General features: G+C 39.7%; 1 protein-coding gene across 3 annotated transcripts in view; it reads left to right on the forward strand.

Moving 5' to 3' along the window:
- The window catches only part of PER3 (period circadian regulator 3), a 56130-nt gene that overhangs the window by 31433 nt on the left and 7597 nt on the right, over window positions 1–17100 (forward strand). For 2 of the 3 annotated variants that reach the window (XM_036862911.1, XM_036862928.1), the window contains 6 exons: window positions 412–544; window positions 1101–1225; window positions 1491–1658; window positions 6798–7040; window positions 7378–8048; window positions 9428–9542. In XM_036862911.1, the coding sequence (XP_036718806.1) occupies window positions 412–544; window positions 1101–1225; window positions 1491–1658; window positions 6798–7040; window positions 7378–8048; window positions 9428–9542 (1455 nt within the window). Of the gene's footprint in view, window positions 1–411; window positions 545–1100; window positions 1226–1472; window positions 1659–6797; window positions 7041–7377; window positions 8049–9427; window positions 9543–17100 lie in introns of all 3 variants that reach the window. The other variant, XM_036862920.1, reaches the window with a different exon arrangement.

Consider the following 17100-nt stretch of genomic DNA (forward strand, 5'->3'; position numbering starts at 1 on the left):
GTTCAACACGGGCAGTGCTGTGTACTCTCCGTTGCAACACATAAGCAATGCACTGTGTCTGTCATCCCCCTTAGTGATGCCAAGATCAACCAGTTGTACAGGTAGTAACGTTGTGAAGGTCCCCGTCAACCTTTCACCTTTGGTTTTATTCCTTGGTAATCTTTGCCTGAAACAGTTGTTTTATTCCTTTTTTAAAAAGATACATATGAAATTATTCATGTAATTGTTCTAGGTGATATCTTTCTATATCAGTGCATTTAGATCTGAGCTCATTTTTAATAACTACATAATATTGACTGTATATGTCCTGAAGTATCATGTATATCCCAAGTACTGTTGAATTTTGCTGAATAAGTACATATTCTCAAGCATGTGATATTTTTAATTGTGCATCCTTTCATTCTCTTTCAGATGAGCAGAAGACCTTTTCTTCCTTCCAGACATTAAAAAATAATAGCATGTACACCGAGTCTTGTGAGGATTTGAGAAAAGATCAGCATAGCCCGTCCTACCAGCAAATAAACTGTATTGATAGCGTTCTCCGGTATGAGACACAAGTTTTGATAACATGTTAGTTTTTCCAGAAGCATTTGTTGTCACTGTGGGGCCTTTATATCATTTTTTTAACAGCTGTTTATTTTTCACTATAAATCAGTGGATATCTACTACTTACAACTCATAATAAATTGAACATTTTGAGGGATGCAGAAAATTAGAAGATGCATCCCTTCTTTGAATATAGTTGAGAAGACAAGACCTACGCTCATAAAAATTAAGATTTGACGATCAGTTCAAGACCACAGTCAGGGAAATGTAACAACCTCGTGATGTAGACCAGGATGGTCAGGGAAGCCTTCACCCAGGAAGAAAGTGAGGGACTTCCCTGGTGGTCCAGTGGTTAAGACTCTGCGCTCCCACTGCAGGGGTACAGGGTTCGATCACTGTTCGGGAAAGTAAGATCCCACATGGCATGCAGTGCGGGCAAAAAAAAAAAAGAGAATGTGAAATACCCCAAACAGGTGGCGTGAGAAAAGCAGAAAGGTGGAAGATGGCAAAGTTGGGGGCAGGTAGGAATATGCAACCGAATTACCTTGTTGCAGGTACCTGAAGAGCTACAACATTCCAGCTTTGAAGAGAAAGTGTATCTCCTGTACAAATACGACTTCCTCATCCTCAGAAGAAGACGGACAAAGCTACAGAGCAGATGATGTCCAAGCACTGCAAGGTGACAGGACTGCCTTTCATAGTTGGATCAAGAGAGTTATTACAAAGCCACCCCTGTCTGTTTTCTCTCTAATCTTTTGACTTTAATTATTTCATTGTAATCACAAAGAATCCTTTGTGTAATCACAAAGAACCCACATTGCCTCTTTATGGCCAGTAGGTTTTAACTTGTCAGTTATAAGTGTGTGTAAACTGTTTGGGTCTTTAATAATGAATTTCCTGTTGGGAATTTTTTTTTTTACTGTCGGTTGCTCTTACATCACCAGCTGTTTCTCAGATCCCAGCCGTACCTACAGCAGAAATGCCAGCTAATGGACGGTCCACAGATGCTGAAGGAGGAGCTCCAGAGACCCTGACCGAGGCGGCTCTGAGCCTGGACGTGAGGCAGTGCAGCTACAGCAGCACCGTTGTTCACATGCCACCACCGGAGTCAGGTACCACGGTACCTTCTATTTTAAAATACACTCAACGTTAAATACACCGTCGTGAGAAAACAAGTCATTAATGCCATTTTCTTAGCAATGACATCTAAATTATAAATACTTTTTTCTTTAATTCAGTTACAGTATTTTTGGAAATATCATCACGTTTATGTTGGTTACATATTTTGGACTGTATTTCTTAGTTATGTCCTTTGCCAGTCAACTCTTGACACACGTAAGGCACCTAGAATAGTACCTGATACATAATAATAAGCCCTCAATTATTGATGGGACTGCCTTGGGTCACTTTTTTGCTGACCTTGAAAGAAAGTGTCCAATTCAAACTTGGACTGTAGTTGTGACTAGATGGGTCATATATACATTAAAATTTTGTCTGGTAACAATGAGGACAGTATGTTTGAAATGCTCTTCCTTTAACATAATGATTTGGTGAACTATTCTGATGTCTTCTTTTGATTCCTTTTTACTGTCTCCTATCCTTTTTCACTTTTGCATTATTCATAAGGATTTGGTGGATGAGGAAATGGTGACAAACGTGTTCAATCAGGTTTTCGGATTATGTCTAACACCTTTGCTGGTCTTCAGTGGTATATAAGTTACCATATACCGAGCTGTGACTGTGTACCATTCCCTGCCCCTAGTTCTCCATATAAATTAATTCATTTAATCCTCACAGCCACCCTTTGAGGTGGAGAACGTTATGTTACTAGGTGGCTTGTGGATTGGTGGGAAAAGGCCAGATGGACAGCTGTTGTGAGATTAGGTTATTTCTGTTTGTTTTTTTATTATATTATTGATATTATATTATACTATCAGATGATTTCTGTATATCTTATTCTGTTATTTCTAATTAGCCACAGATAGAGTTTTTTGGAGTTGAGCTGGTCCCTCAGGAGAGGAGCAGATGCGTGCTTTTAGTGCACCTGCTCTTACATACTTTGGACTCCTGTGCGGGCGTGTAGCTGTCAGTGACACAGTCCATGCAAGGTAGGGCCTCACCCAGCATGGAAAGCTCTTTTTTTGACTGTGCCACTATACTTTGTATACTCTGGTTTCATATTACTGTTTTGAAAGAATCTGTACTACGATCTACATGCTTTCATTTAAAGAATAAGGGATATTTACTGATAATCATTTCTCCTGACCCTAAACCAGTCTCAGCATCTACAGGTGCTCATCTTTATTCTAAGGAGAGAAAGCAGAATCAGAGCCCAGATGTTCTTGAACTGCATCTGTCTTTTGCTTTCTGGAAAGCCCATACTCCTGGAGTTTATACCTTATGCTAATAATGAGTTGGGTCTGAGGACCATGACCCCAAATGCATTCCTCTGCAAGTTATTACTTCTGTTTTATATATGGAACAATTAAGGTACGAACAGGTTAAGTAACAACTTGCCCAAAGTCACACAGCAAACGAGTGGCGGAGTAGAGAATCAAACACTGACAATTAGTCTCCAGAAACCATTGCCATTACACATATTTTTAAATCTATAGCAGGGTTGATGGAGTATGAGATATAAAAATTAGCTAAAAAGCCAAGAGATAAACTAAAATGTAATTTTAACAACAAATAATCCAAAAGAAGGACAGGAAAGGATGATTAGGCAACAACAACAACAATAAAACCAGGGAACCTATCAAACCAATAAAATAATAGCTCTAAATCCAACTAAGTCTATAATTACATAAAATGGCAGAAATTGTCAGAACAGATAAAAATAAATCAAGACCCAACTATGTGCTTTCTGCAGAGTACAATTTAAATATAAATTCACAAATGGGTTGAGAACAATTGGATGGGGAAGATGCACAATCCAGACAACACGCATAAAAAGGCTGAGTGCCTGTATTAATAATAGACGTCAAGAGGGAGTCTCACCAGAGACATTTCATTGTGACAAAGCAGCCAGTTCATCGGGAAGACATAACAAACATGGAAGTGTTTTCACTCATAACAGACCTTTAAAGATATGAAGCAAAAATTGAATGAGTCAGAGAAAGTCTTTCCATAATCATAGTTGGAGAATTTAACACCCCTTTTCTGCAAGTGATAAAACATCTTAACAAAATAGATGATCTGAACAGTGCGGTCAGCCACTTGACCTAATTGATATTTAGAGAACACAACACAAAATAACTGCATTATACGTATTCTTTTCAAGTGCACATGATATGTTCACTGAGGTATAAAATAGGTTGGGATGTAATACAAGTCTCAAATTTGAAATAATTGATGTTTGACAAACTACACTCTTCAGCTAGAGTTAATTCAATTAGAAATCAGTAAAAATGAGATATTTATAAAGAGATTAATAACTTGAAATACTAATGTTAGAGAAGAAAAGTCTCAAATCAGGGATCTAAAGTTCCACTTTCAGAAGCTAGCTAAAATAAAACAAAAACAAAAACAAAATAAACCCAGGTAGAAGGAGGGAAGTAATAGAGATAAAAGCAGAAATCAACAAAATAAAAAACAGACAATACAGAAGATTAAAGCTCAAAGTTGCTTCTCTGAAGATGAACAAAAATTGATAAACCCTTTATGCCAGTACCACACAGTTTTGATTCCTATAGTTTTATAGTAAGTCTTGAAATCAGGTAGTGTAAATCCTCCAACTTTGTTCATTTTCAAGATTGCTTTGAATATTCTAATTCAAAAAGTCCTGCAGCGGGGCTTCCCTCGTGGTGCAGCGGTTAAGAATCTGCCTGCCAATGCAGGGGACATGGGTTCAATCCCTGGCCCGGGAAGATCCCACATGCTGTGGAGCAGCTAAGCCTGAGCGCCACAACTACTGAGCCTGTGCTCTAGAGCCCACGAGCCACAACTACTGAAGCCCACGTGCCACAACCGCTGAAGCTCACGCACCTGGAGCCCGTGCTCCACAACAAGAGAAGCCCGCGCACCGCAGTGAAGAGTAGCCCCCCGCTCACCGCAACTAGAGAAAGCCTACGCACAGCAATTAAGACCCAACACAACCAAAAATTAATTAATTAATTAATTTTTAAAAAAAGAATTTGATTGTGATGTCCATGATGTAGTGTTCTTCATGTTTTTTGTGCTTGGAGTTCATTGAGCTTCTTGGATTTGTAGGTTTATAGTTTCCATCAAATAGAAAAAAATGTTTTCCCTTATTTTTAAAACATTTTTTCTGTTTCCTCTTTTTCTGGGACTCAAGTTATAGGTATATAGGCTGCTTGAAGTTGTCTCACAGTCCACTGATGCTCTGTTCATTTAAGTCTTTTTCAGTTTTTTAGGTCTTTGTTTCATTTTGGGACAGTCTCTGTTGCTATGTCTTCAGGTTCACTGGTATTTTCTGTTGCAATATCTAATCTGTTGTTATTTCCATTCAGTATATTTTCCATCTCACATATTTTAGTTTTCATTTCCAGAAGTTCTGTTTGGATGTTTTTTAATATATCTTCCATGTGTTTATATAACATATTTAATCTTCCCTGTGGCTGTATGGAATACAGTATAATAACTATTAACGTTCTATCTGCCAATTCTACCACCTCTGCCAGCCCAGGGTTGGTTTTGCTTGATTAATTTTTCTCCTTATTGTGGGTTGTATTTTCTTGCTTCTTTGCATGCCTAGTCTTTGATTGGATGCCAGATACTGTGATTGGGTGCTGAATATTTCTGTATTGCTGTGAGCACCGTTGAGCTTTATTCTGGGACCCAGTTAAGCTATGTGGAAACAGATTGGTCTTTTCAGGCTTTGCTTTTAAAATTGGTTAGGCAGGACCAGAGCAGTGTAGGGTAGGCCTAATTCTTCTCTGCTACTGATGCAAGACCCTTCAGAGCATTCTACCCAATGCCCATGGATTACGAGATTTTTCTAGTCTGGCTCTTGGGAGTGAGCCCTGTTCTCCAGCTAGTATGAGCTTCGGTCTGATCCTTTCAGGTGATTTTTTTCCTCCCATCCGTGCACTGGTGAGGACTCTGGGGTCCCTGCAGCTGTCTGGAGTCCTCTCTGTGCAGCTCTCCTCTACACTTCTCTTCCTGAAAACTCCAGCCATGTGGCCTCCCCAGACTCTCAGCTCTGCCTCTGCCCTCAGGGAGCCCACGAGGCTCACCTGGTTTCCCCACCTTGCTCCTCAGAAACTCTCAAGGCAATAAGCTGGGCAGATGTGGGGTTCACCTTGTTTTCCATCCCTTAGGAGTCACTCTCCTTTGTTACCTGATGTTCAGTGTCTTGGAACTTACTGTTTCATATATTTAGTCCCTTCCTGGTTGTTTCAGGTGGGAAGGTCAGTCTAGTCCCTGTTGCTCCATCTTGGCCAAAATCTGAAGTCCTTCTGCTATGTTGACTTAGACGAGTCAGTGCCTGTTTCTGGATGCGGAATGGGGGCATGCCCACCCACACCTCAGTACCACACAGCAGGGGAGAGGTGGAATGGACGCTGGGAGAACCCACCAGTGTCCACCATAAAATCTTTTGTACCTGGAAGAAGTAATGTTTAGAAGCAACTCAGCATCCATCTACAGATGCTTACTTTAGTAAAAAGTCATAAATACATCATATGTGATGCGCTGATAAAAGGGATATTGTTAAATGAGAAAACACATTGCACACTAGTGTACAAGATTATATGCCGTTTGGGTAAACATGGAGGTGAGGAATAAGAATCTGTATTCATGCTTATTTATAGATGTGTAAAGAAAGTAGACAGATATATAAGGAAATAAAAGAAATGGTTTTCTGTGGGGAGAATAAATGAGAACTAGGCAGATCGTGTACAGGGATAGGGAGAAGCTACTAAATGTCTTTCTAATACGTGCTGATTTTTGAACCACATGGATATATTACATATTAAGAAAAATAAATCCAAACATAACAATTTCTTGGAGAATTCAGGGAGATAGAAGAATATTTACAATGAAAGCAAGATTTAAATAAGTATGCACATTGAGTATTACAACTGTAAAACGTATACACAAGTGTACAAAGAGTATAAAGAAAGGCAGAAAAATTAAAAATTTATCTGCTAGAGTGATGAAGGTTTTATGTTCCAGCTGTTGTAATGATTGTAAACATTTATTGAAAGATAACTAAATGAGTGAAAGTAAATAAATGCAAAATAATTGGTAGGAGTTAAAATTAAATCTGTCTTCCTCCACTTCATCAGAATTGAGTCCAGCAGAACTTGGCACCCTGCCCTGTGAGCCCTGGACCCTCAGCACACACCCAGCTCCACTGGCCTCAGAAGAGTTTAAACACATAGGGCTCACGAAGGCTGTGCTGTCAGCCCACACGCAGAAGGAAGAACAGTGTTATGTGGATCAATTCCGGGACAAGATTCTGTCATCACCCTACAGCTCCTATCTTCAGCAAGAAAGCAGAAGCAAAGCTAAATATTCAGATGTTCAAGGTAGTTAAATTTTTAAGAATATATTCCATTTATCAACATAGTTGTCAAATTTATAAATCATACGTGAGTACTGGGAGATACAAAGTGAAGTATAGGAGTTTTGCTTGTAAGAAACTGATTGAGAGATATTGAAATAAGTTTATTTTATAGCAACAGCTTTTACCCAGGATCTTGTTCATCTTTTTAGAGCTATTTTTTGTCATCCCTGTAGTGGACATAGTTACTATCGGCCAATGTTTATTCCTAGTAAAATCTACTTAGAATTATCTATCAACATTGTCCTTCTCTTCCGTTCTGGGTTGGTTTTCTGTAACACGCCTTCCTCTTTATCCTTTAGGAGATTCTGCTTCCAAGCCTACCCGATCCGCTGGCTGCAGGAAGGGGAAGCACAAGCGTAAGAAGCTGCTCATGTGGTCGGACAGCAAGGGCACTAAGGATGACTTCTGTCCCCACCTCGTAGGAGAGGCCCAGGATGGACAGCCCTGGTGCCCTTTGTCCACCTCCTCTCCTCATGCCTCTGGCCCATCGTTCCCGGCTGCAGTGGTGGTTTCCAGCCAGGCCCCTTGCCTCGTCCAAGCCCTTCCCCTCCCAACTGTGACCTCCCTGGGGAGAGAACGTGCAGCCTCAGAAACTGCGCTGCAGAGTCTGCCTGAGCCGCCTTTCCCCAATGGCTTGCAGTCTTTCCCAGCTCTGCCCTCTGCTTGCTTAGATACTTTTATGAACATCTTCCTGCGTGACCCCCCTATCTGTCCTCTCTTGTTACCACCATTCTCCCCATATCCATTCTTGGGAGCAGCAGGCTCTTCTGAAATACCCTGCTCGGTATCAGCAGTGGCTCCAAATCCAGGCCCACCATCTTCAGCCATCAGCCAAAGGAGTGGCGAGGGAAAGTGGGGGACCCAGAATGAAGGGCACCCCCTCATTAACTCAAAGAGCAGCTCCCCGCTCCAGCTTGACCGGCTGCAGGAGGACAGGCCCAGATCCTGTGCATCCCCAGAAGCTGAGTATGTAAGTGATGCTAACTTTCAACACAAAAGCGAGAAAATAAATGTGCGTCCTCTTATTAAAATTAAGGTTTTTTGCACTGAGGCTCAAGACTAATGGCCTAGATGGGTAACTGTATTACAGCTGAGGTTGAGACTTTGTTCTGCAGAAACATGCAGTATATCCTCCAGACTCCGTTTAAAAAGCTGCAGTGAAAGAATCTGCTATGTCCTGAGTTCTTACATACTTTGCGAGGTTTTCCCCAAAGTGCTATCTTTCAGATTTTCTTTGTGAACTGGATTTCCCCTCTGCTTTAAAATTTGATATCCAGGTATTAAACTTAAGTGTTCATTGCCTATAGAATGTGTTTTCTTACTTACAACTGGGGTTATGGGCTAGTTAGGCAGGAACGAGCCATACTGATAAGACATGAATTTAGCAATTTTACTTTTTCAGACACAGTTGTAGGACACCAGGTCTGTATGGAGGGGGTAGGAGCTCATTTTTGTCATTAATTATCAGTAAAGTAGTCAGTTTATGTAGTTTTATACTTACCCATGTCATTTTTTTAAACGAAAAATTTTTGGTCACTTTCCTTTAACTTTTCATCTCTTTACCTAAAAAGGCATCCTCAGATTTATTTGTCAGGTTACACTTTGGGATAAGACCTTCCTATACTTAGGTATAGGATCCAAGACAAGCATGAATATTTATGCAAAGTTTTTCTTCAGTCTTCCCTTCAGGGTATAATAATGATTTTAAACAAATGTTCAGAATCTGATGATCCAAATCAAGAAAGTATGCTCAATTTTGAAAGCCTGATATTAGTACACTTGCTAGAAATCTAATGCAAAGCCTGGGCTACGGAATCAGACCTGGCTTCCAATCCCGGCTCTGCCACACGTTAGGTGGGTTAGCTTACACAAGTTATTTAACCTTTCTATGCCTTTGTTTTCTTATTTGACAAATGGAAAGATTAAGACTTCATGGCTTTTTCTGAGGACTAAATTAAGTAATATTTATATAGCCCTTCTCCCCATGCAGTATAAGCTCAGGATAGCTGGAACATGGTTTTGTTCACTATTATATTACTAGTGTTTTGAACAATTCTTAGAACACATAAAGTGTTCAATATATGTGTTCTGAACGACAAAAAAATAATAATAAAGCACATACCTGTATGGTTCCTGGAATGTAATAGGTGCTCAAAAAGCAGTAGTATCTTTAATATTATAAATAAAGGAACTTTGACCGCATTCCTGGGGACAGGCTGAAAATGTTTTACTTCTCAGTTACGTATATACCTTTTTTTCTGTTTAACATGTGAAGTTGAAGATCTGCCAGTTATTTTGTAACAGGATGCTTGAGATGTTCAAATCTTTTCTTGTGTCCTTACTTTCTAGCAGCCTGTCAGTCTCAACAGTGAGAATAAGAACGATCATTTTACTACCAGTGAACTGTCTACAGTGTCACTGCATGAGGCTTCTCTGCCGGGAACTGGTTCTGCAGCAGCAGCAGGTAGTGGATCAAAATGACACATTCTTCACACTCTGTGGTCAGGAGGTGACTAGGTAACAGGCTGTCTGGTTTTGGTCCTGGCGTGAAAGTACAGTATTTTTTTTCTTTTTGTAAGCTTTATTGGGGTATATTTACATACAATAAATTCACCAAATTTAGGGGTACAAATCAAGAATTCTCACAGATTGTCTACATTAGTGTAACCACCACCACCGTCACCATATAGAACGTTTCCAGACTGTGACCATTTGCAGTCTGCCTGCCGCCCTGATCCTCCACCTCCTGGCAAGCACTGATCTGCTTTCTGTCACTTTAATGCTGCTCTTTCTGTAACTTCATATAGATCGACTCATCCAGTTTGCAGTCTTTTGTGTCAGCATAGTGCTGTTGAGATTCATCCTTATTGTGTATATCAGTAATTTGTTCCTTTTTATTGCCAAGTGGAATTACATTGTATGGATAGCGATTCATCAGTTGATGGTTATTCGGTTGTTCCCAGTTTGGGACTATTATGAATAATGCTGCTGTGAACATTAGTGTATGAGTCTTTTTGTGGACATATGTTTTCATTTTTCTTGGGTAAATACCTCAGAGTGAAATTGCTAGGTCACATGGTAAGTATACGGTTAACTTTATAAGAAACTGCCAACTGTTTTCCAAAGTGGCTGTACTGTTTGCATTCCTATCAGCCATATATGAGAGCTCCAATTGCAACGCATCCTGGCCAACACTGGGTATTGTCCATCATTTAAATTTTAGCCATTCCAGTGTATACACAGTGATACCTCATTGTGGTTTTATTGACTGTTGATTAATGGTGATGGCTGTCTTCTTGTGTACTTATTTGCCATTCATATGTGTTCACATCTGTTGCTTGTTTTGGGGGGTGGTTTGTTAGTTTTCTTATTGAGTAGTAAGAGTTCTGTATACATTCTGGATACAAGTCTGTTATCAAATACTTGTTTTGCAAAACTTTCTTCCCTTTTGTGTGCCTTGCCCTTTTTTTTGATCTTTTATTTTTATCTTCGTTTTGAAGAGCAAATGTTTTAAAATTTTGATGACGTTCAGTTTATCAGTTTTTTCTTTTGTAAGTTGCACCTTTTATGTCCTTTTTAAAGAAGTCCTTGCTTAACTAGAAGTTACTAAGATGGTCTCCTGTTTTCTCTTGGAAATTTTAGAGATTAGGCTTCTATATAGCTAAGTCTGTGATCCGTTTTTAGTCACTTTTTATATGTGGTGTGAGCTCACCTCCTCTCATAGGCACACCAGAATTGCCACTATTTACGGAACACCTGTCGATGAAAAAGAACAGAACCGACTGCAAAAGATCTTCTACAACTAAAGATTTAAAGAAGGAACCACGAGACGGGTAGGTGGTGGGGAGTCGCAGTATAGGCAAGACCCATACGCTGGGTGGGTGACCCACATATGGAAGAATAATTACAACTGCAAGGTTCTCCCCAAGGAGCAAAAAGTCTGAGTCCCACATTGGGCCCCCCAGCCTGGGGGTTCTACTCCAGGAAGATGAGCCCCCAGAACGTTTGGCTTTGAAGCCCAGCGGTGCTTACTTTTGGGAGAGCCAGAGGGCTGTGGAAAATAGAGACTCCACTCTTAAAAGGCTCACACAGAATCTCACCTGCTCCAGGACCCAGGGCAGAAACAGTAATCTGAAAAGAGCCTGGGTCAGACCCACATGCTGATCTTGGAGAGTCTCCCCAAGAGGCAGGAAGCAATTAATTGGAGCTCACCCCTGGGGACATAGGCATTGGTGGCAGCCATTTCTGGGAGCTCGTTCTGCCACATGGACTCTGTTGCTGGCAGGCGCCATTTGGGAATCCTTGTTGTAGCTTATTAGCCACAGGACCCAGCCCCACCATGCCCCCCAGTCCTAAGACACCAGGACTGGGATGCCTCAGGCCAAGCAACTAACTGGGCAGGGACACAGCCCCACCCAACAGCAGACAGTCAGCCTTAAGACCCCCTGAGCCCACACCTTCCCCTGGACACAGCCCTGCCCACCAGAGGGCCAAGGACCAGGCTCTACACACCACTGGGCAGGCACTAGATCTGGGACACCCAGGGCCCTGCACGCAGAGACCCTGGGACCTAGCTCCACCTACCAGCGGGCACACACCAGACCCAGAATCCCCTATCCCAGCCACCAATGAGCCTGTTCTAGCCTTGGAACCGGCCTCACCCAACAGTGGGCGAACACCACCCCAGGACAACCACAGCCCCGTAGCCTGTGGACCTAGCCCACATACCAGCAACCAACCTACCAGATACACAGAAATAAAAACAGCAAGTTAGGCAAAATGAGGCAACAGAGGAACATGTTCCAAGCAAAGGAATAAGATTTAAACCCCAGAAGAGCTAAGTGAAGTGGAGATAGTCAATCTACCCAAGAAAGAGTTCAAGGTAATGATTGTAAAGATGATCAGAGAACTCAGAAGAAGAATGGATGAACAGAGAGAGAAATTAGAAGTTTTTAGCAGTTAGAAAATATAAAGAACAACCAAACAGAGGTGAAGAATACAATCATTGAAATGAAAAATACACTAGAAGGAATCAACAGTAGACAAAATGGTACAGAGGAATGGACCAGTGAGGTGGAAGGCAGAGTAGTGGAAATCACTGAAGATGAACAGGAAAAAGAATAAAAAGATGTGAGGACAGTTTGAGACATCTGGCACAACACCAGGCATACTAACATTCACATTTTTGAGGTTCCAGAAAGAGAAGAGAGAGAGAAAGGGGCAGAGAACATATTTGAAGATATAATAGCTGAATATATCCCTAACCTGGGAAAGGAAACATATCCAAGTCCAAGAAGAACAGAGAATCCCAAAGAGGACCACACCAAGGCACATTGCAATTAAAATGGCAAAAATTAAGGATAAATAGAGAATATAAAGAAATAATAAGTGGAAACTTCCCGAGCATGGGGAAGGAACTGGATATACAAGTCCATGAAGCTAAGAGAACACCTAATTACCTCAACACAAAAAGACCTTCTTCTCCAAGACACGTCATATTAAAACTGTCAAAAGTCAATGGCAAAGAAAGAATTTTAAAGGCAGCCAGGGGAAGAAGGATGATAACCTGCAAAGGAACCCCCATTAGGCTGTCAGCAGTTTTCTCAGCAGAAACACTCTAGGCCAAGAGGGAGTGGAATGACATTCTCAAAATACTGAAATATAAAAACTGGCAGCCAAGAATACTCTATCCAGCAAAGTTACCCTTCAGATATGAAAGAGAAATAAAGGCTTTCCCAGACAGACAAGAGCTGAGGAAGTTCATCACCACTAGACCTGCCTTACAAGAAATGTTCAAAGGAACTCTTCTGCCTGAAACACAAAACCTTGAGTTAGGTAAAATAGAATCAGAAAAATCACAACTCAGTTAGAATAGGTTTTTTTTGTTTTTTTTTAAAATTTTTATTTATTTATTATTTATGGCTGTGTTGGGTCTTCGTTTCTGTGCGAGGGCTTTCTCTAGTTGTGGCAAATGGGGGCCACTCTCCATCGCGGTGCATGGGCCTCTCACTATCGTGGCCTCTCTTGTTGCGGAGCACAGGCTCCAGACGCACAGGCTCAGTAATTGTGGCTCACGGGCCCAGCTGCTCCGTGGCATGTGGGATCTTCCCAGACCAGGGCTCGAACCCTTGTCCCCTGCATTGGCAGGCAGATTCTCAGCCACTGGGCCACCAGGGAAGCCCAGAATAGGTTTTTAAACACATTATTACAGCATAAAAGTTAAAAAGAAGGAAAGCAGTAAAAATAACTATAGCTACTTCAATTTGGTAACAAACTCACAACTTAAAAAGGGATAATTTATGGCAACTAGAACATAAAAGGGGAAGACGAAAAGGACAGACCTGTATAGGTAAGTGAAGATAAGATGCTCTCAGCATAAAAAGAACTATTTTATCTATGAGATATTTTATGCAAATTTCATGGTAACCACAAAACATTAAAAAAAAAAAGGAAACTGAGAAAAACATCATAGAAAACCACCAAACCAAAATGGCAGACAGAAACACAAGGAAAAGAAACAATTGGGAAATAGAGCAACCAGAAAACAAAAGATTAAAAGGCAGTACTAAGTCCTCATTTGCCAATAATCACCATAAGTGTAAATGAATTGAATTCATCAATCAAAAGACACAGAGTGTCTGGATGGATTACAAAACAAGACCCAACTATACACTGCCTCCAGGAGACCCATCTCAGCTCAACAGACAAACATAGACACAAAAGAAGGGATGGAAGATGATACTCCAAGCAGGTGGCAGCCAAAAGAAAGTGGTGTAGCCATACATATATCAGACGAAATAGACTTCAAGCCAAAAAAGGTAACAAGAGACAAGATGGACATTATATAATGATGAAGGGGACAAGTCATCAGGAAGATATAACAGTTATTAATATTTATGCACCTAGCATAGGAGCATTAAAATACACAAAGCAGTTATTAACAGACCTAAAAGAGAAATTTGCAGCAACACAATAATAGTAGGGGACTTTAAAACTCCTCTTACATCAATGAATAGATATCCTGTGAACAAGGAAACAGTGGCCTTAAATGAAACATTAGACCAGATGGATTCATGGATTTGTATAGTCAATTCAAATGCAGCAGAATACACATTCTTCTCAAGTCCACAAAGAACTTTCTCAGGGATAGATCATCTGTTGGCACACAAAACAAGTCTCAGTGCATTTAAGAAGATGGAAATCATGTCGTGCATTTTTTCTAATCACAGTGGCATGAAACTACAAATCAACTATGAGAAGAAAGCTGGAAAACTCACAAATATGTAGAGACTGAACAACATGCTACTGAACAACTATTGAGTCAATGAAGAAATCAAAGGAGAAATCAAAAAATACCTGAAGACAAATGACAATACAACATGTCAAAACCTATGGGATGCAGCAAAAACAATACTAAGAAGAAATTTTGTAGCAATCCAGGCCTCCCTCAAGAAACAAGAAAAATATCAAACAGTCTAACTTTACACCCAAAGGAACTAGAAAAAGAAGAACAAATGAAGCCCAAAGTCAGTAGAAGGAAGGACATAAAGATCAGAGTCGGAAGAAATGAAATAGACACAAAATTGACAAAGCTTTAGCTAGACTCACTAAGAAACAAAGGGATAAAGCTCTGATAAAGAAAACCAGAAGTGAAAGAGGAGAAATACGATACCATAGAAATACAGAGGATTAGAAGAGTATATTGTGAACAGCTACATGCCAACTACCTGGATAACCTAGAAGAAATGGACAAATTCTTAGAATCATACAGTCTTCTAAGACTGAATCATGAAGAAATGGAAAATCTTGATAGATTGATTACTAGTAAAGAGAATGAAACAGTAATCAAAGATATCCCAAAAAAACAGAAGTCAAGGACCAGAGAACTTCACAGGTGAATTCTACCAAACATTCAAAGAAAGTTTAATACCTATGCTTTTCAAAACTCTTCCAAAAAACTGAAGAGGGGGAAACACTTTCCAACTCATTTTACAAGGCCATCATTGCCTGATGCCAAAACCAGACAAGGACAGCACACAAAAAAAGAAAATTACAGTCCAATATCTCTGATGAACCTAAATGTAAAAATCCTCAAAAAAGGTTAGCAAATACATTTAAAGGATCATACGTCATGATCAAGTGGGATTTATTCCAGGGATGCAAGAATGGTTCAGCATCCACAGGTCAGTCAATGTGAAACACTGTGATAACAGAAAGAAGGATAAAAATCAGATGATCATCTCAAGAGATGTGGAAAAAACATTTGATGAGATTCAGTATCTATTTATAATTTTTAAAAACTCTCTATAAAATGGGTATAGTAGGAACATACCTCAACATAGTAAAGACCATGTATGACCGACCCACAGCTCACATCATACTCAATGGTGAAAAACTGAAAGCTATCCTTCTAAGATCAGGAAGAAGACAAGGATGCCAACTCTCACCACTCTTACTCAACATAGTATTGGAAGTCCTAGGCAGGGCAATTAGGCAAGAAAAAGAAACAGAAGGCATCCAAATTGGAAAAGAAGAAGGAAAACTAACATGATTTGCAGATGATATGATTTTATATATAGAAAACCCTAAAGACTCCACACACACAAAAAAACTACTAGAAATAATAAATGAATATAGTAAATTTGCAGGGCACAAAATCAATGTACAAAAACCTATTGTGTTTCTATACACTAAAAATGAACTAGCAGAAAGAGAAATTAAGAAAATCCCACAATCACAACAAAAAGAATAAAATATCTAGGAATGAATTTAACAAAAAGAGGTGAAAGACCTGTATACTGAAAAATATAAGAAATTGAAGAAGACAGAAATAAATGAAAAGATGTTCCATGCTCAAGGATTAGAAGAGCTAACATTGTTAAAATGTACATATTACCTAAAGCAGTCTACAGATTCAGTACAATCCCTATCAAAATCCCAAGGGCATTTTTCACAGAAATAGAACAAAAATTTATAAAATGTATATGGAACCACAAAAGACCTCAAATAGCCAAAGTAATCCTGAGAAGAAAGAACAAAGCTGGAGGTATCACACTCCCTGAGTTCAAGCTATATCACAAAACTATAGTAATCAAAACAGCATGGTATTGGCAGAAAAACAGATACATAGCTCAGTGGAACAGAATTGAGAGCCCAGAAATAAACCCACACATATATGGACAATTAATTTATGACATAGGAGCAAAGAACATACAATGGAGAAAGGATAATCTCTTAAGTAAATGCCATTGGGAAAACTGGACAGCCACATACAGAAAAAGGAAACTAGGCCCCTGTCTCACAGCATGCACAAAAATTAACTCAAAATTAATTAAAGACTTGAATGTAAGACCCGAAACCATACAACTCCTAGACAAAAACATAGGCAGTACACTCTTTGACATCAGTCTTAGCAATATCTTTCTGCTAATATATCTCCTCAGTGGAAACAAAAGCTTCTGCACAGCAAAGAAAACCATTAACAAAATGAAAAGACAACCTACTGAATATGAGAAGATATTTGCAGATCATAAGGGGTTAATATCCAAAATATATAAAGAACTCCTACAACTCAACAACAAAAAACACACAACCCGATTAAAAAACGGGCAGAGGAGCTGAATAGACATTTTTCCAAAGAAGACATGTAGTTGGCCAACAAGCACATGAAAGGATGTTTAACATCACTAATTATTAGGAACTGCAGATCAAAACCACAAAGAGATTATCACCTCATACCCATTAGAATGGCTGTTATCAAAAAGGCAAAAAATAACAAGTATTGGCAAGGATGTGAAGAAAAGAAAACCTTCATACACTGTGGGTGGGAATGTAAATTGGTGTTGCTGCTATGGAAAACATATGGAGACTCCTCAAAAAATTAATAGAACTGCAATATGATCCAGCTATTCCACTTCTGGGTATTTATCCAAAGAAAATGAAAACACTAATTCAAAAAGATATATGCATCCCTATGTTCATCACAGTGAAATTTACAGTAGTCAAGATATGGAAACAATGTA

The sequence above is a fragment of the Balaenoptera musculus genome, chromosome 1 (assembly GCF_009873245.2).
Source record: "Balaenoptera musculus isolate JJ_BM4_2016_0621 chromosome 1, mBalMus1.pri.v3, whole genome shotgun sequence".
Taxonomy (NCBI): Eukaryota; Metazoa; Chordata; class Mammalia; order Artiodactyla; family Balaenopteridae; genus Balaenoptera; species Balaenoptera musculus.